We start from the raw sequence: 25,353 nt of genomic DNA on the forward strand, positions 1-25,353 counted from the left end.
ACAGGAAAAGCAACAAAGTGCTGATAACCGCAAATAAGAAGTAGAAAAAAGTAAAATACAACTCCTAAAAAGGCAGAACGAGACAACAAAAACTAATGTCAGCATAGTCAGGCGAGAGGAAAGATACTGAAACAGGGCATAAGAGGTTGAACTAAACAGACCAAAAATGGATGCGTTGTGAATCCAAAAAAAGCCAGGTCTGATCAACCAGGGCTCCCTCCCCGGTGCTGAATCTCGCTGCTGCTTGTAAGCTCCGAAAGTTGCAACGAAAAATCCAAAAGGAAAGACATAAAGAAAAGAATATCTCCTGAATCTAAACAATGCTTCTATCCGTCTTAATGTAAGTAGTATATAGGTATGTCTGATTACTCCACAAAGGGTACATCTAAACTACATGGCTCCGTCGACGGAGCCATGTAGATTTATTGTTTTGGCAAAGGCAAATGAAGCCGCGATTTAAATGATCGCGGCTTCATTTAAATTTACATGGCTGCCGCGCTGAGCCAACAAACAGCTGATCAGCTGTTTGTCCGCTCAGCGCGCTAGTCTGGACGCTCCCCTGTCGACATCAAAGCCCTTTGTCGGCAGCCCCGGTAAACCTCATCCCACGAGGAATAATGGGGCTGCCGACAAAGGGCTTTGATGTCGACAGGGGAGCGTCCAGACTAGCGCGCTGAGCGGACAAAGAGCTGAACAGCTGTTTGTCGGCTCAGCGCGGCAGCCATGTAAATTTAAATGAAGCCGCGATAATTTAAATCGCGGCTTCATTTGCCTTTGCCTATGTGTCTAATCTACATGCCTCTGACGACAGAGGCATATAGTCTAGACACAGCCAAACTGTTCAAAGGTAACTTAGGAGGGTATTGCTGTAGGAGGGGTTATTGTTCTCGTATGAGTTTTATTGTTTTTTCTACTCTTTATTTGTATGGTATGCTGTCTTAAACAAATTGAAGATAGTGAATTGATTTAAATGAAAAACTAATTATAAAAGTAAATAGAAATAAAGTCTTTGGTTAACCCAAAAGGAAGTATTCCTCTGTCTGTGGTATCAAATCCTTTGAAGAACCAAACACTGGTTACCGAAACTGTCAAGTTCTGAAACTGAGATCCATGGCTTCTCCTACCTATCACCTTCACTTCATAGGGTATGGTCAGCGAAGCAGATGGAGATTTGATGTGGCACCTCCAGGTTCCACTGTCCTCAATCTGGAGGTTCTTTATCTCCAGATGGTGTCCACTGTTCTTCAGTTCTCTTCTCCCAGTGGCTGTCACTGAGCCCCGGTGGTTGTCAGACCAGGTGACAGTGGTACCTGGGACCTCGTTTATGCGCAGTATGAGATTTCCACCCTGCAGGAGAGATTCACTTGAAGATCTTGTAGCTGTGAAGAGAGAAAGAGCCCGTCCAGTGAGTCCTGTCCTCCACCAGCTTCCCCCAGGTTCGGAGCTGGGGTTCAAGCTAAGCTTGGGGATCTCAGTAGAAGGGCAACCTGGAGGCAAGGCTCTGGGCAGCTGGAGGGAAGGGATCTGCAATACCCCAGACAGAGGAGATGGGCAAAGGACAGGGACCTGAGAAGAGGGTTGTCACAACGTTCTTTGCACTCTCATCTCCTCACTGTCCGTGGTCACTCACCTTCAAACACCTGCAGCTTGATCTTGACTTTTGTGGCACCGACTGTGCAGCTGTACGTGCCGTTATCAGATTTCTCCAGCTTCAACAGTTTCAGGGAGAAGTTCCCCTTGGACATCTCATGCATATTTATTTCAGATCGACTGGCCATCGGAGCTCTGCCTGTGGGGAGAGTAAGAAAGCTGGGGGTGAAAGCTGCTCTCTGGGGGAGGGAGGTTCCCTAGCCCTGTATGAGGGCCAAGGGACGGTTCTACCTTTCAAGACTCGTCCCCGATGCTGGATCACAACTTGGTCATTGTACTTCCAAGTCACGTCATCCTTTTGGGCTTGGTCAGTGCAGGGCAGGATCATCTGTTCCCCAATAACACCAAACACAGTTGTCCCTTCCTCAGCCATAGCAGAGATCAGACCTAAAAGAGACCCCAAAATAATGGATGGAGGAACAGTTATTTCAGTGACAAAATTAATACCCTCTTTCCATCAAATGGATCCCAAAACTCCCAATCCCCTGTATACTTCCCGGGGAGTCTCCCCTGGTTTTGCTTGCTCTTTTCCTTCTTTCAGTCTTCCCCAAATCTCCAGTCTCCTCATTCCAGCCACCTCAACTCTTTTCTACAACATTTGTCTGGTATAGCTATCAGTCACAGCAGTGGCTTGAAAAGCCTTAGGCTGTGTTTACGCTATACAGAAGATCAACGCTGCTGCATTCGATCTGCGGGGTTCAAATTAGCGGGTCCAGTGAAGACTCACTAATTTGAACTGAGAGGACGCTCCCATCAGTGCTGGTACTCCTGGTCCTGTCAGCTTCCCCTGTGTGGACAGCCCAAAAACATGATTAAGATATATTGCATCTCTTAAGCGGACTTTCCCCTTTAGTGTAGACCAGTGTATGTACATCTTGATTAAGTTCCAATACATGTGATTAAATGCGAAGGTTATATATTATTGTAGGCCTGGACTGTATGAAACCTCTCCAAGGGAGAGCTGTGATGTGAATCCCGGGAGCTGTTATGAGCTTCAGAGGACTGTACTGAATAATGAGCCAGACAAGAATGGGCTTTTGGATTGGTGGCAAGTGGTTTGTCTGAGGGTGGAGGGCTCCAGGGGAGGTGAATATGAAACCGCAGCCTTAGGAGGCTGTGCCCCAGTGAGGGGACCATCGTCTGCTACTCCTGGAGTCCCAAGAGCCAAGGCCCTAGGTAGCTAAAGAGGAGACAGAGGGTTGCCCAGAATCTGGTGCGGGACAGTTCTGAGCGTGGGGTTTGAAGAACTGGCTCCTGCCAGAGTCCTTGCTGGAGGAGGGTTGCTCCCTGCTCATGTGACTGGTGTGTGTATAGGTTCTTTTGTGGTAGCCAGCTTTGTTCAGTGTTGCTCTGTCTTAGGGCGCATTGGTGTAGAAAGACCTGCCTGGTAACCGGGAACTGCTTCAAGGGCAGTCAATAGATCCTTCACTAGGGACTATTGAAGTCCAAAACATGCGTCCAAAACAATGGAAGAAAACACTCAAGACAAGCCTCCATAAGGCTCCTGCGGCAAAGGGGCAGCGTGGGGCTGCACTGTGCCTTTGTGCGTAGGAGCTGTAAATCACCCCTAATTGGCCTCCCAGGGAGTCTTCCTTTGAACAGTGGGACAGTCCTAGCAGGAGACCCCTTGCTGGAAGCAGGCTGCCAGAGGCTGAGGTATGTTGGGGAGCAAGAAGAGGGAGGTTCCTCTGCCTCTTATTCCTGGCTGTTGGACCAGCCAGATGAGATAGGGCCATTTTCCAGGCTTCGTTTACCTTCTCCTGGCGGAGAGGCAGAAGTGGGAAATGGTGGGTGTGGGGCATTTCCTTAGGGCTTGTCCCTGTTTAATTGGACTGACTGGCAGCTGATTGAGTTTACCCCAGCAGCTTTTCTTGTACAGAGGGGGCCAGAGTTCCTGCCTCCTGCGTGGGATGTTATCACAAATTTCTCCCTGAGCCCATGTCTTCAGCAAGCTGCGGTTTGGCCTTCAAATACCACAAGTCAGGCCACTAAAAATCAGACTAGAAAAGCAGGAGATTTTCAATCTGCATCCAGTTCTTTCCCTGTTTTCTCTTTTGGCATCCTCAGGCCACACCAGAGGTGAAAGCAAGTGGATGCGCCCCAGTGTGCAGCTCCAGCAAGTGCTGGCTGGGGCATTCTGCTCTGCAGGAGGCAGGCAGGCAATCCAAAGGGGCTGGCTGGGGTGCGCTGTAGGGGAGGTGTACATGCTCCCAGGCGGGCTACTGGGGCTGTGTCCAGACTCAGGGGTTTTTTCGGGAAAAGTAGCCTTTTTCCAAAAAAACTTCACCTGCGTCTAGACTGCAGCCGCGTTCTTTCGAAATTAAATTGAAAGAACGCGGCTTTTCTTTCGACAGCGGTAAACCTCATTTCACGAGGAAGAACGCCTTCTTTCGAAAGTGCTTCTTTCGAAAGAAGGCGTTCTTGAATGTAAATAGGGCTTCTTCGAAAGAGAGCATCCAGACTCACTGGGTGCTTTCTTTCGAAAAAGCGGCTTGCTCTTTCGAAAGTTCCGCGTGCAGTCTAGACGCTCTCTTTCGAAAGAGGCTTGCAGTCTAGACATAGCCTGGGAGAAGTTGGCAGCAGCTTCTATCTGGCCACAGTGCCCGGCCCCGCTCCTGCTGGAAGGTGGGGTGTGGAATAGCCAATAGAGCCAATAGGTGCCATCTGGCCAGGCCATGGCTGCTGCAGCACAGCACAGCCCTGATCTGCCACAGGAGGGGTTTGTGATGGTCCTGCTGCTGCCACGGTGGCCTGGTCCCGGCCTCGTTCCTGCAGGGGAGGTGGGGCTGGAATTGGCCCTTGTCTGGCTGCAGTTGTGGCTGCTGCAGGCCAGCCCCAATCCTGGGGCAGGCCCCATGGTCTGGCCCCCAACTGGCTGCAGCCCCCCTCCTGCTGCAGAGGCTGGCCCCAGCCTTGCTCTGGCTGGGAGGTGGGGTTTGGAATCGGTCCCTGTCAGACCAAAGTTGTGGCAGTTGGGCTCCAGTCCCAGCACTGGGGTAGGGCCCACTGGGCTACTGGGGTAGGCCCCACAGACTGGGGTCTGTCCCGCATCTGGCCGTGGCTGCCTGGCCCTGGCACTGCTCCAGCATGCATGGTGGGTGTAGGAAGGGAGGTGGAATTGGCTGCAGTGGCCTGGTCTAAACTAGCTAAGTTAACCCAGTCTCCCACACTTTCTCCCCCCAACCACCTGCCCTGAGTCCCCCATGTGCCTCAAATCTGACTCCTATACTCCCCAGCCCCCTGCCCTGCCTCCTGCACCCCGCACAGCTGCATCCCCTGCCCTGAGCCCCTCATTCACTCAGCCCTGACTCCTGCACCCCCCACATACTCCAACCCTCTGCTCTGAACCCCCTGTACTCCACCCCACATTTACATTTCTTACAGATACTGTTGAATCACAACACTCCCCTCCACTGTGAGGCCCCTGCCAAGGGGGGTGGATTATTACAGTGCAGCACTGTAAGAGTAAGTTACTATCACCCCCTGCCACCCCCACCCCCAGGCCACACGCAGGTCAGGTTTCCAAGCTTGTCTCCGTAAACTGGAGAGGCAGAAGCTGAGAGCTTTGTGCAGTCGTTCCCATTGCTGAAAGATGTGCTTTCAGAAAAGCACCACGTTTGCTGAGAGCACCATTCAAACCACAACAACTGGCAAGACTGAGTCTATCCCAGGAACTCGGGGGTGCAGGGGCAGTAATCCCTTCTGCACGGTGTGCTGAGCAGTTGGGATCAGGGCTGCATTTGACATGATGGTGCCCTAGGTCAGGTCCCTTACAAACAATGCCACCGATTTGCAGGTTATTGGGACTCCCGCCCCAACCCACGGGACCAGGACTGGTCTTAGTCCCTCTGCCCACACTAGCATGACATCTGATCACACCAACCAGTACAAAGTCTCCTGGCTGCAGTACTGCCAACCCCGGGCATCCCAAACTCGCAAGTCACATCCCTCCGCCATTATGAGATTTAAAAAAAAATGTTTTAAGCCAAAATAATAAACCACACTGGTGTGCATCTGCATCCTGATTTGTATAAGGAAGTTTCCCAGCCCCAATTTGTGTTTGATCATTTCAGGGGCAATATTCAACCTGGAACATACACACAAAAGTGCAGGAGGTCTGCCGTTTGGTTGCTTGGGGGTCAGAGCCCCTTTGCTGGCAGACAACTGATCACTGACTATATAGGTTTCCACTCATCTAGCATTTTGCAGGACACGCCTACATTTAGGAATCTGTCCTTTCTTCCTGTGCCAGCCTGAAGCTTGCCCTCCCGCATCAGACAAACCCTTCATACAACAATACTCTGCAATCTAGGGGACCCCAAGCTGAGTGGGAAGCCCAGAAACCAGGAATTCAGATCTCAAGGCTTGTACTGGCTGCTGTGGAGAGTTACACAGTGCAGAGTTACACAGCCTCATACATCAGTACTATTGAAGTGACTACCATTATCCCAGCCACTTTATAAATAAGTAATTTTAGCAGCATTGGGAACCTAGGCCTCCAACACGGGAGACCTACGTTACAACCGTCCTGGAAATCGGCCTTTCTTGAAAGAAATCATCTGCCACGTCCGCGTGTCTGGCCAGCCTGTCTACCAAAGCAGACCACACTCCCCTCCCAGCTCTAGCTGCAGAGTAGGTGGGTAGCACACTGGCAAAGTGCGTGTCACAGCACCCTCTAGTGGTTGGTCCACATAGAGAATCACAGCTACCTTTATTACCAGATGCTCCTTTAGCTCAAAGAGGGCCTTGCTGTGGCTCGAAGAGCCAAGGGTTCCAGTCCTGCTGGAAATGCATGTGGAAAAACTAGTCTGTAGCCAAACAGTGAAAGGCTGTCTCCTACCACACGGGCGCACAAGGGCTGGGCTGCATTAGTTCCAGCAGCTCCTGTTCTTTGTGCTTAGATGTTCTTACCATCTCTGGTACCCCCTCTAAGCTAGCACTGCTTGGGGAATGGATGCCTCAGGGCATCACCAATGGTTACAAAAGATGGTCTTCAGTCTGAGCCCAGCCCAGCTCCATGGAGACTGCAGGTTGGTCCCATCTAATGGATATTCACTAGGGAATTAAGTCGTCACTGCTGCTGCCAGGTGTCTCTAACCCCCCTTCTGTCCACTCACAAAACCCTCTCACCTGAGTGAAGTGGTGCTGTCAGCACGGGTGGATTAGCCTGGCTAAAGATACTGGCTAGTGCCCAAGTAAGCCACTGGCTTTGCAGGGAAGACACATGCTATCTCACTCAAGTACATACAGTCCTCCCGTGCCTTTCCACAAATCTCCCTCCCCCACCCTGCATCCTGCCCTGGAAAAGAATTATGGAACGGCACAAAGAACCTGGGATGTGCCCCAGGAGTCCCAGCGACACAAGCGGGGGAATGCAGCGGCAGTGAGGCCACATCCCAGTGTGGTGTAGGCAGATTGGCCTCACTTTAGGGAAGGTGGACAATGATAGGAGGGCAGGAGCCATCCAGGCTACCTCTCCCCCTCCAGTGCCCTGGGGGTGATTGATGCTCTGGCCAGGGGCCTGGAAAAATGTGGGGGTGAAGAAAAGTGCACCCCTACCTATGCGGTTCCCTCCCAGCACTACGGTCGGGGAATGGGGTTAGGGCTTGCCTCCATCTGTCTGGCACTTGGGGAAGTGGGGCTTGTCCAGTTCCAGCAAGAGAGACAGGGTTGGGCTGTGGGGGCCTGCCCCACTCCAGTGCTCCAGGAAACACCAATTCTATTCCTCAGCAAGGGCACCTGGTGGGAGGAGTGGGACAAGTCCCCGACCAGGCTCTGCGGCTGGAATACTGGACAGGAAGAGCCTCCACGCTTCCACCTGCTCCTGCCAGGGGTGCCAGGTGGGCAGAGGAGGGCAAGCTCCAGCAGGGCAAGCGCTGGGGCAGGAGCAATGTTGGGATGGGATGGGTGGGCCTGGATGATAAGTGGGGGTCCTGGCCCACTCAGGACTACCTGTCATATTGCTAATGGCTTTGAATTGTGGCTGCTCACACCCAGATTAGGTTAAGCCAGGTGCTCAAACGTGGGTGCTGATCGTCTGAGTTACCTGGGCAGGGAAGACACACCCTGAGGGGCCATCTTCCTCAGTGCGCTGAGTGCTGCACCCCAGGATGTGCTGTCAGCCCCATTGGAAACCACTATGGACTGCCCCACTTTGCCTACTCAGGTCCTTTTAGGCTTGTGGATTCTGTTCCATTGACAGTAATGGGAGCCGGCAGCCATTTTGAAAAGGGCAGCACCACGTCCTGCCCGGCCAGTCACTCACCAAGCTGCATTGCAGAGAAGACAGCAAGGATGCTGTTCGCCACCAGGCTGGATGGGCCCATCCTCTTGGATTATTCCTTCCCTCTGGGAGCTGGAAATATCATCCGGGTAAAAGGGCCCTACTGAGGAAACACCCAAATGAACTGTTAATAGTGTAACAGGGTCTCACAGCTCCACGACGGGGCCTGCATACTCGGTTAGTGCCCCGGGTTCTGCTGGGCTGCAGGGCAGCTAGCTGGAGATTTGATCCCAGTCAGGGGCATTTACTGTGACAGCGAAGAGCCCAGCCAGTGCGCTCTCCCTGGAGTTTGATAGAGAATTCAGTGTATTCTGCACTGCCCCTAAATCAGAGGTGTAGCGAGGGTGTTATGCACCTGGGGGAAAAAGCAAAATTTACACACACACCCCACCATGTGACAGGGCCCCAAACCTGGGGCACAACTGAGCCCAACCCTGGGAGGAAGGGGGAAGCTTGTACTGCGTTTTCCCCCATCCCCTTCAGTTTGGGGCGGGCACTATCCCGTTGTTGAAGAGGGAGGAGGGTGGGACTGTGAGGTGCAGAGGCAGGGAGGAGGCTTCAGCAGGTGGTGGTGGGTGGAGGAGGAGCAGGCGAGCCAAGGGATGATGGGGAAGCAGAAGGGCAATTACCCCTCTCCCCCAGCTCCTTTGCTACGTCAGTGAATGTAAGAGATTAACTTACCTGTTAAAAGAACACTCAGAAAAAACTTTTAAATAAAACTAACACACAGCATGAGAATCACTCTCGCTTTCTTGGAGGCACTTGAAGCAATAAGTAGACTAAAGCTGAGGATACACTCCAAGTGTGACTTTCTGTCTGTCACAAGGACTTTTTCCTTCAGGCTGTTGTGAGGTTCTATCCTTAAGTAAAAGAGAGAGGTCTCTCTGAGCTGCTCTTCCAAATTTCACACAAGCCATTCAACTGAAGCCATAGATATCAAGATTCAAGGCCAGCCTTGCCTTTGATAGACTGCCTCGCCAGATATTCACAATCACGACGTCCGAACATGTATAAGGCTTTTAGTTGAGAAAGCCATGTTTAATCTCAAGTCTCTGCTATGACTGGGAGATGTGGGTGACCTATAGAAAACACCAGCATTTTCTTTTGAAAATCCACAACAAAACGTGGGGGGATTGATCACCTCAGTAATGCCAACTCCTTTAGAATTGAGGCTCTGATTATCCAGCACCAGCTGAGGTAGAGCGGGCACTGTGTGCACGTCTGATATATTGTTACCAAAACTGCTACGTGCCCAACTTGTCAAAGGAGAAAGGAAACAGGGAGGCCAAAAGGATTGGTTTAGAGCAGTGTTTCTCAACCTTTTTTCTATAAAGTACCCTTTTAAAACAATTTTAAGTACCCCGAGTACCTACAGTTTTCAGACACAACATTTTTTCTACCATTGCAACATATTTGTTTAAACAACTTCATCGTATCCCCATCACTCCTTACAAGGTACCTAGGGAGGTCAATGGGGCTGGGATCTTTTATATGTAAAGGTACTGAGAAATGTATATATCAATACCATGATGGCAATGTGTATATTATGTAAATAATACCGAATAATAATTGCCAAATGAGACCACTTCCCAACCTGCTTATAAAGGGCCTGATCCAATTTAAATGTTAAGTTAGGATTGAGCCCAAAACAATCTGATGATATGCCCCAAAAAGATCCAGATAACATTTAGTCACCTTTCAAACATATTGGGGTATATCTACACTAGCCCCCTAGTTTGAACTAGGGAGGCTAATGTAGGCATTCAAAGTTGCAAATGAAGCCCAGGATTTAAATATCCCAGGCTTTATTTGCATCTTCCCGTCCGGGTGTCATTTTTAAATCCCCCTAGTCCGAACTAACTGCCAAATGTTAACTCGAACTAAGTCCTCCGAATGCCTACATTAGCCTTCCTAGTTCGAACTAGGGGGTTAGTGTAGACATACCCTAAGGGACCAAACAGTAAAAGCCCCACTGCCTGGTTGAGGTGAGTTTTGAAGAAAATTGGAGAGACTTTGAATTTATTTTTTCTGACAGCAGCACTTTCTTTCACTGAATGTGGGGTCTTCAGCACAGGTTTCACTTTGTGTGTCAGAATAACACAGAAATGCGTTGTCACAGGTAACTCTATTCAGGTCAAAGCAATGTTCACCCCAAAGACAGAAGAACAAATCCCTTGAAGCTGGAAGTCAAAACATCTCACCTCTTCACAGAGCTCACAAAGGGTCTTTTTCACCCACAGACACAAGTCATGACAACTCTCTCTGAAGAGAGACAAAACTTCATGCCTTTCTGTGGACGCACCAAGTGTTTTCATGTGGCATCTTACCATGCTGGTTAAAACGATTGCTTGGATGAGGAAGACTCACAAAGGCTACGTGTAGACTACACCTCTCTGTCGGCAGAGGGATGTAAATGAAGCACTTCGAAAGTGCGAATGAAGTGGGGATTTAAATATCCTGTGCTTCATTTGCATAATCGCATCATGGTGCTATTTCGAACAAGTGCCATTTCGAAAATAAAACCGCGGTATAGACATGGTTCTTTCGACAACAAGGCACTTTTTTGAAAGATCTTGTACCCATTTTTTGAAGAGTACAGGATCTTTCAAAAAAGCATCCAGTTGTAAAAAAAAAAAAGCGTCTAAACCGTGGTTTCAGTTTCAAAATGGCACTTGTTCGAAATAGTGCCATGATGTGATTATGCAAATGAAGTGTGAGATATTTAAATCCCCACTTAATTTGCACTTTCGAAGGGCTTCATTTACATCCCTCTGCCGACAGAGGGTATGTCTACACTACCCCCGTAGTTCGAACTAGGGGGGGTAACGTAGTCATACGGATTTGCAAATGAAGCCCAGGATTTGAATTTCCCGGGCTTCATTTGCATGAAGCCGGCCAGTGCCATTTTTAAATGTCGGCTAGTTCGGACTGCGTGCCGTGCGGCTACACGCAGCACAAACTAGCTAGTTCGGATAGGAAGCCTAAAATGGCTGCTTCCCCATATCCATTGCCTCCATCTGTTTTCCATCTGGCAGCGATTCTGGGGTCTGTGTGGGCCTGTGTGGCTTTCTGGCCTGTTTATGTTCCACGTGTGCTGCATCACACAGTGCACAGTGAGCATTAGGGGCCAAAAAATCTGGCCCTTATTTGTATAAATGAACGCTTAGGTTTGGATGGACTCACACCAGTGCTGCAGATAGGGTTGCCTGGTGTTGAGTTTTCACCCAGACTGTCCACTATTTCTGGCCCCTCCCCGGTAAAAAAAACCTGTTTCTGTTTCTCTTGGATGGAAGGCCAGCGGGGACATGCTGGCTATGTCTACACTGGCAGCTTCTTGCGCAAGAACTCTTTTGCAGAAGAGTTCTTGTGCAAAAACTCTTCCTGAAGAGAGCGTCTACACTGGCATGTGCTTTTGCGCAAGAGATGTGCTTTTGTGCAAGAGCATCCATGCCAGTGTAGACGCTCTCTTGCGCAAGAAAGATCTGATGGCCATTTTAACCATAGGGCTTTCTTGTGCAAGAAATTCATGTTGCCTGTCTACACTGGCCTCTTGCGCAAGAACAGTTGCGCAAAAGGGCTTATTCCTGAGCGGGAGCGTCAGAGTTTTGGCGCATGAAGCCCTGAGTTCATGCATTAGAACGTCAGTGTACTTGCGCAAGAACACACGGCCAGTGTAGACAGGCAGTGAGTTTTTGCGCAAGAGCGGCCGCTTTTACACATGATCGCACCAGTGTCGACACAGCCACTGAGTCTGGTGAGGGTGGTGGGAGCAAGGAGCACGGGGATATTTAAAGTCACAGTGACCTTTTTTTTTTGCTCAACAACTGTGGCTCCCCATTTTGGGGGTTGTTTTTTTTCCTGCCACGTTCAGGATTTTTTGTGAAAGTATCTGGCAACGCTAGCTGCAGAATCACCAAGAACAGAAAGGACCACGGGAGATATAGATGGACCTCAACCAAAGGAAGACTGGTGCGGGGCAATAGGGCTAGGGAAGAAGGATAGGTTTGGTGTACACTGGGGGCTCCCTCTTCCTGGCCCTTCTTCCCTGATATCGTCCTTCATCATGCTCTGGGTCCATGAATCTCTTGAGTTTTGTGATTCTGCAGCCCTGGAATGCAGTGGTTGCAAGTCATGGGAAAAAGGAGAGCAAAGTTCCCCTTGGGTATTTGTGGGATGGTTCAGGTTTGCAGGAGAAAGGAGGGATGGGACTGGAGAACAAAGTCACCCATATAACCACAGGACAGTGAGGGGAAGCAGGGTGTGGGGAGAACAAGGCCAGAAAGCAAAACACATAGGCTATGTCTACACTGGCTCAATCTTGTGCCAGAGCTATGCAAATGAGGCTAAGCATGGAATATCGCCGAGCCTCATTTGCATATCTAATGAGCAGCCATTTTTGCGGAAGAGGCTCTTGCTCAAGAAGGAGCTGTCTACACTGTCTCTTCTTGCGCAAGAAAAACCCTCTTGTGCAATGCTGTTATTCCTGAAAATAACCAGCGTAACAGCATTGCGCAAGACGATTTTTCTTGTGCAAGAAGTGGCAGTGTAGACAGTTCCTTCTTGTGCAAGAGCCTCTTCTGCAAAAATGGCGGCTCATTAGATATGCAAATGAGGCTCAGCGATATTCCACGCTTAGCCTCATTTGCATAGCTCTGGGGCAAGATCGTGCCAGTGTAGACATAGCCATAGTGTTTCCCTCACATAAACTCCAGAACTGCAAGTGACTGGAGAGATAATAGTGGTGCCATGCTGCTGTGGTAACAGATCTGTCTCTAACCTCTTTCTGGCTCACTTCATGCCCTCTCACCATCTCCTGCTCTTCTTGTTTCTTCAGTTCCACAGAGCAGGATATCTGTAACCCCTCAGCATACTGCAGTGGTCGTGGTTAGGGCCAGATACAGAGCAGCAAGAGTTGTTCCAGAGACAGGAGGTAAGGGGGTGGCAGGTTATTTGAGTTGTTCCTGTTTCTAAATTTAAGCTCTGCTGAATTTCCTTCTCGGGGCAGGAAGCTTGGCTGCATGGGGTTGGGGTGGGGAAGGGAAGGAGTATTACAGTAAGTCTGAGAAACTCTCCTGTCCCAGATAGAGATTAGGCCTCCCTATGTTTTCTGCTTCTTTAAATCTGTAGCAGGAAATGTAGTAAGATGGAGGCTTAAAACATAAGCCCATGTAAGCACAGGCCTGGTTTGAGGCCTGATGCCTAGCTAACAATGGACAAAACATAAAGCAAAGCTAAGCTGTGAGCAAGAGGCAGGCCCCTGCTCACAGAACTTGGCATGAACAAGGCTGAGAGAGCAAAGCACTAATTGGTAATAGGCCCAGGTGCAGAACAATAACTGATACTGGTCATAAGTGGAAGGCACATAGTACCACCAGCTCATTAAAAAAGACCTTGGTACCCACTCATCACAGATACAGACCCAGGTTCAGGAAATGGTCTAAAATGAAAGAATGGATAGAGATGATCCAAGCCTGTGGTCTCCAACCTTTTTATACCCAAGATCACTTTTTCAATGTCAGGGCAAGCCATCTACCCCATCCCTTCCCCAAGACACCACCCTTCCCTTAGGCCCCTCCCTCTCCATTACCCTCCTATCCATCACTTGGGTTTTGTCTACACTGCTGGCTTTTGCTAGCAGAGAGTATGCAAATGAAGTGCTGATTAACATTTTGTCGCACTTCATTTGCATAATCTATTCAAGCCGTTTTTGCACAAAAATGGCTTGAATACATTATGCAAATGAAACATGGCAAAATGCTAATCAGCGCTTCATTTGCATACTCTCTGTCAGCAAAAGCCAGCAGTGTAGACCAGTGTGCTGTGGAGAGCAACAGAATTCAAAATGGCCACCCATAAAGGGGCAGGTGACCTTTTTTTCTCAATAACTTTCCCCCCCAAAACCTTTTTCCCTTTGACTTTTTTTTTTTTGCTCAGCTAAAAAGTTTAAGAAACACTGGTGTAGACATAGCCTTGCTGTCCCCAGCGCTTACTCACTCTCACTGGGCTACAATAGGAAGTGCAGGTTCTGAGGTGGGAATGAGGGATTTGGGTGTGGGAAGGGGTGAGAGGTGCAAGTTCTGGGAGGAAATCTGGGTGCAGGAGGAGGTAGAGAAGGGGATGCTGGTTCAGGGAGAGGGCTCCTGGCTGGAGAGAGTTGGGGTCAGGTGAAGGGTTGGGGTGCTGAGCAAGCCACAGGCTTGTGGATATGGGGGGTGCAGGAGTTTGAGTTGGGGTGTATGAGGGGCTCAGGGCAGGGGGTTCAGGTGTATGATGGGCTCAAGGTTGGCATCTGTGGGGGTGCTGGGGTGCTATGATGCTGCGGCCAGATGGGGGCTGGGCCCCAATTGGGGGCTTGTTGGCCAGGCTTCATTTTTAAATAAAATATTAAGTCAAACATGCAATATTTCAACATTGTCTTTATTTATGGGAGGGGCGAGAAACCTGTTTTGGGTCAGTGGCCACAGAAAAGTCAGTCAGGGACCACACAAATGAGATGTAAAAAAAAACCAACCCTCCAAAAAACTCCAGCCCTTACTGAGGCAACCTCCCCCAACTGAGACACCTCACTCCCCTGGCACTCCAGCCTCATGGTGGGGGGCTATAGGTAGGACTGAGGTTCAAGGCCTCAGGCCAGATTAACTCTTCTGGGGTTCCAGGATTAGTGGATTTTTGGGCCCCTCTATGCTGGGCCAAAAAGTGGATTTTGTGGGCCAAAAATGAGGGGTCCAGTGTGAGGGACAGAGTTGCCAGTGAGTGGGATAGGAATGGGGGTGCAGAATCTGGTTGGGAAGTAGGGGTATGTCTACACTACCCCCCTAGTTCGAACTAGGGGGGTAATGTATGCATACCGAACTTGCTAATGAAGCCCGGGATTTGAATTTCCCGGGCTTCATTAGCATAAAGCCGGCACCGCCATTTTTAAAAGCCGGCTAGTGCGAACCCCGTGCCGCGCGGCTACACGCAGCACGGACTAGATAGTTCGGATTAGGCTTCTAATCCGAACTATCTGTACGCCTCGTGGAATGTACACGACATACCCTAGGATACAGGAGGAAGCTGGGGGTAGGTGTTTGGCCAAGGGCCAGTGGAAGGAGCAGGATGCTGGTGAGTGTCTGGCCAGGGAGCAGGGGTCAGGAGCAGGGAGAGGGAAGGATTTTTCTGTTGACCTAGCACTGTCTACTCAAGGTCTTAGATCATCTTAAGGACGCTGCCCAGGGTTGTGGATTTTTTCATGTCTCACTTTGAGTGATGTAGTTGTGCCAGTTTTCTAGTGCAGACTGGGCCTTAGAGGTAATGCTACTTTTCATTACGCAGATAAAGTTCCTTGTTCTGTGTTAAATGAAAGCAACTTTTTCTGTGATTCTTTACTATTGGCACAGATAATCAAAAACCAACATAAACAAGAGGAAAAATAAATGTCAACGTTCAGCCTGCCTAGAAGACGTAGTTTGCTGAAGTACATGAAACAGCCAGAGTAGAAGGAGCACTGCACCAAGAGGAGGACACCAGAGTCCGTTTATCCACTGAGGCCCTGTGGAGTGAAGCTGAAAATACTTGGGAATCATTTGTTTTCCCCAAGAGTGAGAACAGCAATCGCACTGTCCATAGGAAGTGAGCTGTGCATCAATTCCAAAAGGGGTGTTCTGCACACATAGGCGTTCTTACATCAGAAGGTGGGGGGGTGGGGCTGGAGAAAGTGGGTAGGGTGGAGACATTTTTTTTATAAGGGCCTTATCTGAACTAGCAGAGCGTTGCTATCAATAAGGCAGAGCATCTAATAGCTGGAACTCAAAAGAAGGGACTTTCCAGAAAAAAACAACTGACATCTGGAAGAGGAGGTGCAACGGTCCCAGACACAGTCTGTGCTAGTGAAAATGAAAGAGGCTTTGCAAAAAAGCAATCAGAGCTTGGTGCAAGCTGTAAGCAAGGGGAAAGTCCCATAGTGAAAAGGGAGACATCATCAAAATATGCCTCCAAGGAGCATAGTTTTGGGAAACAAAAGTGGCAGATATGGCAAGAGAGAGCACAGGGCAGATTGGGGCTGTCCAACCAAACATGCAGAAAATGTAAGAAAAAAAATGGACTGGGAGTATGTTAGCTGAAGTAAAGGGATCTGGCATGGGTGAATGCTACTTATTTCTTCAGTTCTGCCTCCAAAGACAGCATTTGTGAACAGACATGGACCGTTCCTTTCGACATTTGCAAGCCTGTGGTTTAATCTAAAATTGATTCAGGGTAAAAATGATTTTTAAAGAGACTTTTAAAGAGGTCTTTGCCCTAATTTGGAAAAGTCCATAGCAGTGCTCAATAGCCCACAGGATAAATACATTGTCAGGATAAATACAAAGGCAGAGTGTGTGTTTATCATGCCTCTCATTAATGGCAACACCCAAAGAAAGTTCCAGGACAAAGCAGAGCTATTGGAATGAACCTTTTGTGTAATCCCACACCTGCTGGCTGTTGGGTACTGTCCCTCCTGGTGGCACTGAGCTCACTAAAGAGGCCATGTCTCAGGGTATGTCTACACTACCCCGCTAGTTCGAACTAGCGGAGTAATGTAGGCATACCGCAATTGCAAATGAAGCCCGGGATTTGAATTTCCCGGGCTTCATTTGCATAAGCCGGGCACCGCCATTTTTAAATCCCGGCTGGTTCGAACCCTGTGCCGTGCGGCTACATGCGGCACGAACTAGGTAGTTCGAACTAGGCTTCCTTTGCAATTGCGGTATGCCTACATTACCCTCCTATTTCGAAATAGGAGGGTAGTGTAGACATACCCTCAGGGAATAGCGAGTGTGCTCTACAGCCTTAAGTAACAGCCAGCTGCCTTTTAGCTCATGCTGTAGAGGATCATGTACCAAGCTCCAGGGGTTCCAGGTTTGGTTTTGCCCGCAGCAGCTGACCGAGGTCTGTTGATGTTACAAGTGGGGACTCTGGAGCTTATATAAATTGCATAGAGGAATGAAAGATGGAACAGTAGTTGCTAAAAGTAGCCTTTTAGAGGGGGACCAGTGCCTATCCCACTGAGTGTGTGCTCTGTGCTGGAGGGGGGAATCTTGCTGCATCTGAAAGCAAAGGCAGAACTGAACAGGCTAGGAAAGAGTGGTGTAACTGAATGCACCATTGAACTACACATTGGCATGCTGCTACAACTCTAGTGATCAGTAAAACCTGTGTCTGCGTGGACTTGTGGAGGGAAAGATCTATTTTTTTATTACCATGGAAGATACAAGTGTGTGCCTAGAGCTGTTCAAGACAGAAGCAGAAGAGGTGGGAACAACAAGAGGGCTGTTTTTCATAGATACATAGACTTTAAGCTCAAAGGGGATCATTTAGTCAGACCTCCTATACATCACAAGTCTTTAAATTTCACCTTCATCCCAGTATTGGGCCCAGTAACCTGTGATTAGCTAAAGTCTATCTTCCAGCAATCAGCAATCAACCATGATTTAAAGACATCAAGAGATGGAGAAACTACCACTTCTTTGGTAGTTTGTCCAAATCAGTTCCTTTCTAATTTGAATGTGTTTAGTTGTTCATTGCAAGCACTGGTTCTTGGTCTGGCTGTCTCTGGTAGATTCAACAACCATTTCGTATCTGGTAATTTCTCTTCATGAAGGCAATAATACACTATAGCCAAGTCTGCTCTCATGGCTGGTCTACACTTGAGAATTAGATGGACCCAGTTATATTACTCAGGGGAGTGAAAAATCAAGACACATGAGCAACATAATTAAATCAAACTAAATCCCCATGTAAAAAGCAGTAGGTGGATGGAAGGATTTTTTTCCATCAGTCTAACTATTGCCTTTCCAGGAGGTGGATTTACAGTAGCAATTGAAGAACCCCCGCACTGTTTCCTCTAATCTTTTCCATCCATGTGCAGCTTTTTTTTTTCATCCACATGCAGAGTAAATTTTATTTGCACTGAGGCATGTGCAAATGTGCACCACCAATAGAAACAGAAAACCCAACTGTGAATGCTCTGCTAATCAGCTGAGTGGCACTGGAATTTCCCTTGAGTCGCCACACAAGTGCACAGCTTATAGAGCAACTTAGCAATCAAGGACTGTGATATTAATGGAGATGATTTGGGGTCTTTACCCAAAAACCCTAACCGGTGTTAACCTTTTTAAAAACTGGCACAATATTCTTTGTCTTCCAGTCATGCGGAACCACCTCCGTGCTCTGAGATTTATGGGAAAAGTCTACATTAACGATCCAACAAGCGCCTCACCAGCAATTTAAAAACCTTTGTATGCAAATTATATAGGCCTGCTGAGCTAATAGTATCTTAACTTTAGTGGATTCTATTTAACATTGTCCAGAGACACCAAGGGAAAGGAAAGAATGCTATCATCAACATAGGATGAGACTATATCATCTGTTTTTCCTCAAATACAGAAAAGAAATATTTATTGAACATATCTGCCTTGTCTGCATTATTATTGATAATTCTACCATTTCTCTCTAGTAATGAACCAGTATGAATCTTATGATTCTTTTTGTCCTAATATATTTGAAAGTCTCCTTCTTATTACTCTTACCTCTGACAGCCATAGATTTTGCCTTGTGTTCCTTTGCCTCCCTTATCAATTTTCTACAGTTCCTAACTACAGATTTATATTCATTACTATCAACTTCCCTTTTCTTCCATTAGTTATTTATTATTATCAAGCACAGCTAATTCACTCTAAGGTTCTAAGTTTCTCTACTTGTGGTGAAACTAGTACTGATGAACTGGTGGATCAGCAGCCCCAGCCCATACAACTCTAGGTAGAATTTCTAGCCCCCAATCCAGAGTTCCTGATCTTGCTCTGAAATGGCCCCCTCTGTGACAGCTGGAAAACATTCAGTACCAATTGGTCACCTGACTTTCCAGATGAGGATACTTGTCCTACTGGAAATCAAAGAGAGAGAGAGAGAGAAAGAATGAGTGGCCCTCCCCCAAAAAACTCATTTCAAATGTGCCCATTGAATGGGTTTCATAATCAGGGGAATAACTTGCATTTGTTGTCATCCTAGGTTGGACTAGAACCAATGTTGAGAAGTACAAAGTACCGTGTAGCAGGTCTGAGCTTCCTAAGCTAACCAGCCACCCTTAGCTGAGGGCTAGATTATTAAATGAAATGTGTGCCACCATCCCATTCCTATAGGACAGGTGCCCCCATTACTCTATCATAAGGGGTGAGTGGTAGATGTGGTATATCTTGGCTACATCTACACTATAGGGTTTTTTCTGATCACTTTTCCAGAAGAGGCCTTTCCACCATTTGGCCCGATCTAGACAGGTCCAAATGGCGAAAAAGTCTCCTTTTTCAGCGGCGCTCTTATCCCTCATAGAGTGAGGTATACAAGGCTCCCTGAAAGAGCATGTTTGCTCTGCCACAAAAAAAAGTGGAAGAGTAAACGCATTCCTTGGACACGGCAGAGTTTTTCTGGTATCTCAGAAAACCCCCGCAGTGTAGATGACTTTCTCATAAACTAGGGAAATACAACACGGAAGGAGCCACTATCAGGTAGGTGTATAACTGGTTGGAAACCCATTTCCAGAGGGCTGTTATCAGTGGTTCACAGTCTATCTGGAAGGGCATAACAGGTGGGGTTCCTCAGGGATGAGTCTTGGGTTCAATTTTGTTCACTCTCTTCATCAATGATTCAGATACTGGCATAAAGAGCACACTAATAAATTTGGTATATAATATCTAGCTGGGCGGGGTTGCAAGTACTTTAGGGGATAGAATTAACATTCAAAATGATCTGGATAAACCAGAGATATTATCTAAGGTAAATAAGATAAAATTCAATAAGGACAAATGCAAAGTACTCCACTTAGGGAGGAACAATCCGTTTCACACATACAGAATGGGAAGCAACCGTCTAGGAAGCAGTACTGTGGAAAGGGATCCAAGCGTCATCGTGGATCACAAGCTAAATATGAGTCAACAGGGTGACACTATTGCAAAAAAAGCGAATATCATTTTGGAATGTATCAGCGAGAGTGATATAAGCATACAGACGGTGTAATTCTTTTTCTCTGCTGTGTGCTGCTTAGGCCTCAGCTGGACTAGTTGTCCAGATATGAGTTCCACATTTCAAATTATTTGTGTCACAGGGAGCTTGCCATGCCCCCGCCTGGGCTGTACACCCTCGGAGGCACAGGACTTGTCTCCAAGGGCTGCCAAGTGGTGTCCTTCACCAGCACTGAATTCCCTTTTCCTCCCCTCCACCAGAATATCTGGCTGTGCTAGCTTCCGTAGCTCACAGAGCAGGCCATATGCTGCCAAGAAACAATCAGTGGAGAAAAGAGGCCATAGGAAGTGGCAATAGATGCCAAACATTGTCTGCCACCAGCTGTGACTTAGAAGCTCTTCTCATATTCTTTGGCTTTGGCTTGGGAAGTGACCTTAGGTGCCCCAGTGTAGACAGCTCTTTGCTCCAGCAGCTGTTGACTAGATCAGCACCATGTCCCTGAAACTGGTTGTCAGGAAGGTTTGATGACATGGCCCTGCAAATGGTAATGGTAGCTTGTGGCCCAGGATTCTAGAGCTCCAAGCATGCAGTGTCTCTTTTGCAGCCTGTGCGGTTTCCTTGTTTTGCTCTCACTCTTGTTTGTGGTTGTGTTTTTGATCTGGAGGCTGCTTGCTTCTTAAGCAATAATGCAGGTCACACTTCCTTTGCAGAAAGATTTCCACCTCCAGCCCCTTCTCCCCGCCCTGGGTTTCCCTCAGACCTCGCTATTTTATCCCGGGACAGGATCTTCCCAAGTCTAAACTTTTACTGCAGTTTGATGTGAATGTAGGGCTCAGAATGTTTTCTCCTGCTTTCTCAAATAACCCAGCAAGCTCAAGTATAAGCTTGCTATACTTACAGCAACAGCAGAACAGCCGCAGCCGTGCCACGGTAGTGCTGCAGTGAAAATGCTACCCATGCCAGCAGGACGGCTTCTCCCTCAGAAGCAGTGGGTAGGTCAACAGGAGAATTCTCTTATTGACCTCACACTGTCTATACTGGGGGGTAGGCCAGATTAACTGTGTTACTTAGGGATGTGGATTTGTCTGAAACTAAGCTTGAGCTTGCCAGGAAGAAGCTGTTTTATTAAATGGGAATCCAGCCAGAGACCGGATCCCCCCCATGAGAGAATCAGGTACATTACTGGGGGTGCCGTGTGTCTCTGTGTAGCAGGGGGAACTCTTTCTGTCTTTGGTCAGGCTGAAGCTACACTGAAGGGATGCCAAATAAGCTCCACAGACCAACACCAAATTCCCTCCAAACAATTTAAAAATATACATCACATTTTGCAGCTATAAAAAGTCTATGGAATCTGAGCTGAAGATGCCTCTCCAGATGCCATCTCTTTACCCCCCCTTGGGACCAAAAGAGGGGTCCACCTCTGCTCCTCCTCCCCATCAGTTCTTTAGGGCCTTTAGCCCCCAGCGTTCCGAGCATTTGTGTCCAGGCCCTTCTCTCGCCCCCCATGTGAGTTCATAGACACGTCATCTCTGGGGACAGCTCCTGTGTGACTTTCCCACGGGTCAGAGTCAGGGCTGTTTCTCAAACTCTGTCCATCCTTGCTCCCCTAAGTACCGTTCATTTACAGTCCTGCCCATTTGCAAACTGTCAATACTGAGATGATTGAAGCCAGAACAAGCAGTCAGATACTTCACCTCCAGCGACAGACCTGGCCATCCATTCCCACAGTGGTCAATGCATGGCAGAGACAGGTGGATCATTAAACAGACAGCTAGGACATCTACTAGAATAAAAGTCTCAGAGGAGGAGCTGTGTTAGGGTGCATCTACACAGCAGGGCTTAACTCTAAATAAGTTTCACAAATTGAGCTATGCACATTGAGCTACGTTGATTGTGTAGCTTATTTTGAAACTGGGAGTGTCTATAGAGCACTTATTTCGAAATAGAGCACTCTTCCTCTGACTTCCCTTATCCCTCGTACAATGAGGGTTACGGGAATCGGAGTAAGAAGTCCTGCAGCTTGACAGTATTTTGACACTATTTCGAAAGAACTGTCTGCTGTGTAGATGCGGACTATGTTATTTCAAAATAATGTTGCTGTGTAGACATATCCTAACCGAAAAAACTTTAAAAAACAACAAATAGTCCTGCAGCACTTTAGAGACTAACAAAACATGTAGATGGTATCATGAGCTTTCATGGGCACAACCCACTTCCTCATCTGACACCATCCTGATACCTTCTACATTTTTTATTAGTCTCTAAAGTGCTGCAGGATCATTCATTGTTTTTTAAGTTTTTAGTAGAATAAAGAGATCGATGTTCTACAGAAGATTTAAGAAACATACTAGCAGCAGCCAGTGCTTGAGATGGTTTTTGTTTAACATTTTCTGGGGATTCAGCATTTATGAACACGAGCTCCCAGTGTGATGCTGTTGCAAAAAGGGCTAATGGGACTTTTGGTACATACAGCACGGAGCAGTGCATAGAAGCAGAGAGGTGATTCTACCTCTGAGTATGACAGAGAATATGGCATCCAGTGCTCATGTGCAGGTTTCCAAAAAGATTTTGAAAAATTGGTGAGGGCACAAAGAGGCGCTACATAAAATTATCCCAGGTCTGAAGAGTTTGCCTTACGGTGAGAGAAGTAATGTGCGCAACCTACTTAACTCAGCAAAGCGACAATTTGAACTCAATATGTAGCTGCCTTCTTTGTGGCAGACAAAGGCTTAACAAGACCCAGCGGCTGGAAGTTCAAGTGCAAAAAATTCAAACTGGACATAAAATGAAATTTTTTAACAATGGAACAACTTATGAAAGGTTGTGGTAAATTTCCTGCCACGTAGGCGTTTTAAATGAAGACGGGCTGTCTTTCTAGAAGACCTGAACTAGCTCAGCTACAAGTTATTGGGCTTGTTGTAGAATCACAGGAAGGGTCTATGGTTGTGTTGTCCAGGAGGTCAGACTAGATTATCACGGTGGTGCTTTCTGGCCTTAACATTTATAAATGAAATGCATGTGCATGTGTACATGCGCCACACACACACACACACACACACACACACACACACACACACACACACCTCATTGTCCTGCATTTTGGTCTGATGTTAAAATTCTCCTCCATTGAGGATGTTTGGGAATGATAACAGGTGGCTAGTAATTGGGAGAACAACTGTCCCCTACTCCCAACCATACACATGCTGCCCTTACAGCCCAGTGCAATACGGAAAAGAGTTGAGATGCATCACTGTGCATAAAGGGGAAGACAATGTCAGGGAGGGTCTTTTAGAGGTTACATCTTGGGACCTCCCAGTGTATCTGGGTTTTACTAGACATCTTGGTCAGTATATGGGTTGAGTATGTATTTCTCTCTCTCTCTCTCTCTCTCTCTCTGCCTTTTATTTTTTGCTTTCTTTCTTTCCCCCGTGCTCCTGGTGCCCCTAGTCCTCTAACTGGCAGAGGCTGTGAGTGGACAACAAGGGACGGATCATTCAATAATTGCCCCGAAGCATCTGAAATGGGTTTTTCTTTCTTTCTTTCTTTCTTTCTTTCTTTCTTTCTTTCTTTCTTTCTTTCTTTCTTTCTTTCTTTCTTTCTTTCTTTCTTTCTTTCTTTCTTTCTTTCTTTCTTTCTTTCTTTCTTTCTTTCTTTCAACTATTTTGCATAAACAAATCTCTCAGGCAATCGCTTACTGACCCACAATCCCATCCAACCCAATTCTGAATCTGTGCGGACAGTTTACGGTCAAAACTTAGACTCAGATATTCTTGGAGACTCATGCTGCACTAAGGAGAGATGGAAAAGGGAGCAAAGGGTCAGCAGAAATCTCGCACAAAGGAATCAGTGGAAAGAGGGAGAGGTATTATACCACTGTGAGAGCTATCTTAGCAAAATCAGAAAAATAAAATGAACTCAATTGCTATATATGAAGAAAGTTCTAGAAACATAAACTAAGAAAATAGAGATGGATCGGGTGAAAAAATAGGGTGAAAACCGAAGCAAAGGCATGTACAAATACAGAAGGAAAAGACCAGAAAGTGAATGACAAAACTTCTAATGAAGGATTGCCTCTATTGTAGACAGTGTCTGCAGTAACAAGACAGCCGAGCTCTGGGGCAGCTCTCATGTCACTACTCCAAAGCCTGGACAGTTTTTTCAAGAGAAAATAATTCTTGCTAAAAAAAAAATGTCTCACCTTCATGGAGCAGGCAAAGACAGATGTCAGCAACAGTTTGGGAGTTCCAAACACTTTTTCCAGCCCAGAAAACAGCCCATAAGAGTGGCGAAAGCAGCACTTGTCCCTAGCCATTACTGCAGGCTCTTTGAGATAGTCAAATGTTATCGATACAATGGTCCAAAAAATAACGCAAATACGAAAAATAGATTTCCTTGTCCTGGTCACATGGAAAGAAAGAATGATCAATATTTAGTAATATATTTTCCTTACCACTTTTTCTCTCTCTTTCTTTCTGCTTCTCTCACGCTCTGTGCTCATCGGCAGGTGTACATGATCTAAGTGAAACAACTGACGCAGCAGAGATAAATGACGATGATTTTCAGAAAGCTGCTCAGATGTTGGCCTGTCTCCTCCTCTCATACAATAGTTCCTGCCAGGGCTTGATGACGATTCATGTTCTGCTCAGGTCCACGCATTGCTTCCTTGCTAGAATGGTGATTTCCCATAAGCACACACACAGTGCTTGAAGACAGTTCTTGGTATTGAGGGAAATGTTGACCATAGAATGGGGTTATTGAAGATAGTGCTTGTCTTAGGGAAAATGACTATGCAAAGCTGCAAGGGCCTGCTGGCTGTACAGGCATGTGTGGGATGCCCTAACTGGGCAGAGCTTTGAAAGGTCAGTGAGTGGAAACCTGCATGGTTTCACGGGATGAGTGCAGGGGTGTGTGTGGAAGCTGGCCCAGTGTGGGTTTGTAGATTGAGAATATGTCAAAGTTAGGTTGGGGTTAATAATCACAACCTCTGTTCCTGGCCTATACAAGCCCTGTGTCACCCCCCACCCACACCAAAAGTAAAAGAGCCAGGCTGGCGACAGACTTTGCTGGGCCCTAGGCAATATGTGTGTGAGGCCAACTCCTGGACCCCCTGGAAGGGCTGAGTCCTCTGGTGGAAGAGGAGGGGCGACGGGCAGCCAGACCTCAGTGCCACCCAGACCATGCCATGCGGGGCTCCGGCAGTGAATTAAAGGGCCTGGAGCTCCAGGCCTCTTTATACTGCCAGGCTCTGGGACAACTGCTCCCTTGTCCTCTCTCCCCACCCCTACTCCCCCATTGGTGGCCCTGCCCAAGAGTGACTAGCAGCTGGGCAGCAGCAGCACAAGCTTGCTGGAGCAATTCCCTCCTTCACTGTCCCCTGCAAACGTGGCCCTCCCCCCCTCCCCACACACAGGAACTCGTAGGTGCTGAGGACACTCCATGCCCGTTCA

At 47.6% G+C, this 25,353-nt stretch overlaps 1 protein-coding gene and 1 long non-coding RNA gene across 4 annotated transcripts in view; one reads left to right on the forward strand and one right to left on the reverse strand.

Annotated features, from left to right (window-relative positions):
* Positions 1–24,474, reverse strand: part of CD4 (CD4 molecule) — a 36,528-nt gene extending 12,054 nt beyond the window's left edge. Inside the window, exons 1-5 of one of the 3 annotated variants that reach the window (XM_075903755.1) lie at positions 24,357–24,474; positions 7,916–8,033; positions 1,882–2,037; positions 1,631–1,789; positions 1,125–1,379 (exon numbers count right to left, since the gene is read on the reverse strand). In XM_075903755.1, coding sequence (XP_075759870.1) covers positions 1,125–1,379; positions 1,631–1,789; positions 1,882–2,037; positions 7,916–7,976 — 631 coding nt within the window. In that variant the 5' untranslated portion in view covers positions 7,977–8,033; positions 24,357–24,474. Of the gene's footprint in view, positions 1–1,124; positions 1,380–1,630; positions 1,790–1,881; positions 2,038–7,915; positions 9,774–24,356 lie in introns of those variants that run through there. The other 2 variants (XM_075903737.1, XM_075903746.1) reach the window with 2 other exon arrangements.
* Positions 47–24,382, forward strand: LOC142819118 (uncharacterized). Its single transcript, XR_012896863.1, has 3 exons — positions 47–340; positions 12,768–12,863; positions 15,313–24,382. It is a non-coding gene; the product is annotated as an uncharacterized LOC142819118 (long non-coding RNA).
* Positions 24,475–25,353: the final 879 nt, after the last annotated feature.

This window comes from Pelodiscus sinensis, chromosome 1, assembly GCF_049634645.1.
Source record: "Pelodiscus sinensis isolate JC-2024 chromosome 1, ASM4963464v1, whole genome shotgun sequence".
Taxonomy (NCBI): domain Eukaryota; kingdom Metazoa; phylum Chordata; order Testudines; family Trionychidae; genus Pelodiscus; species Pelodiscus sinensis.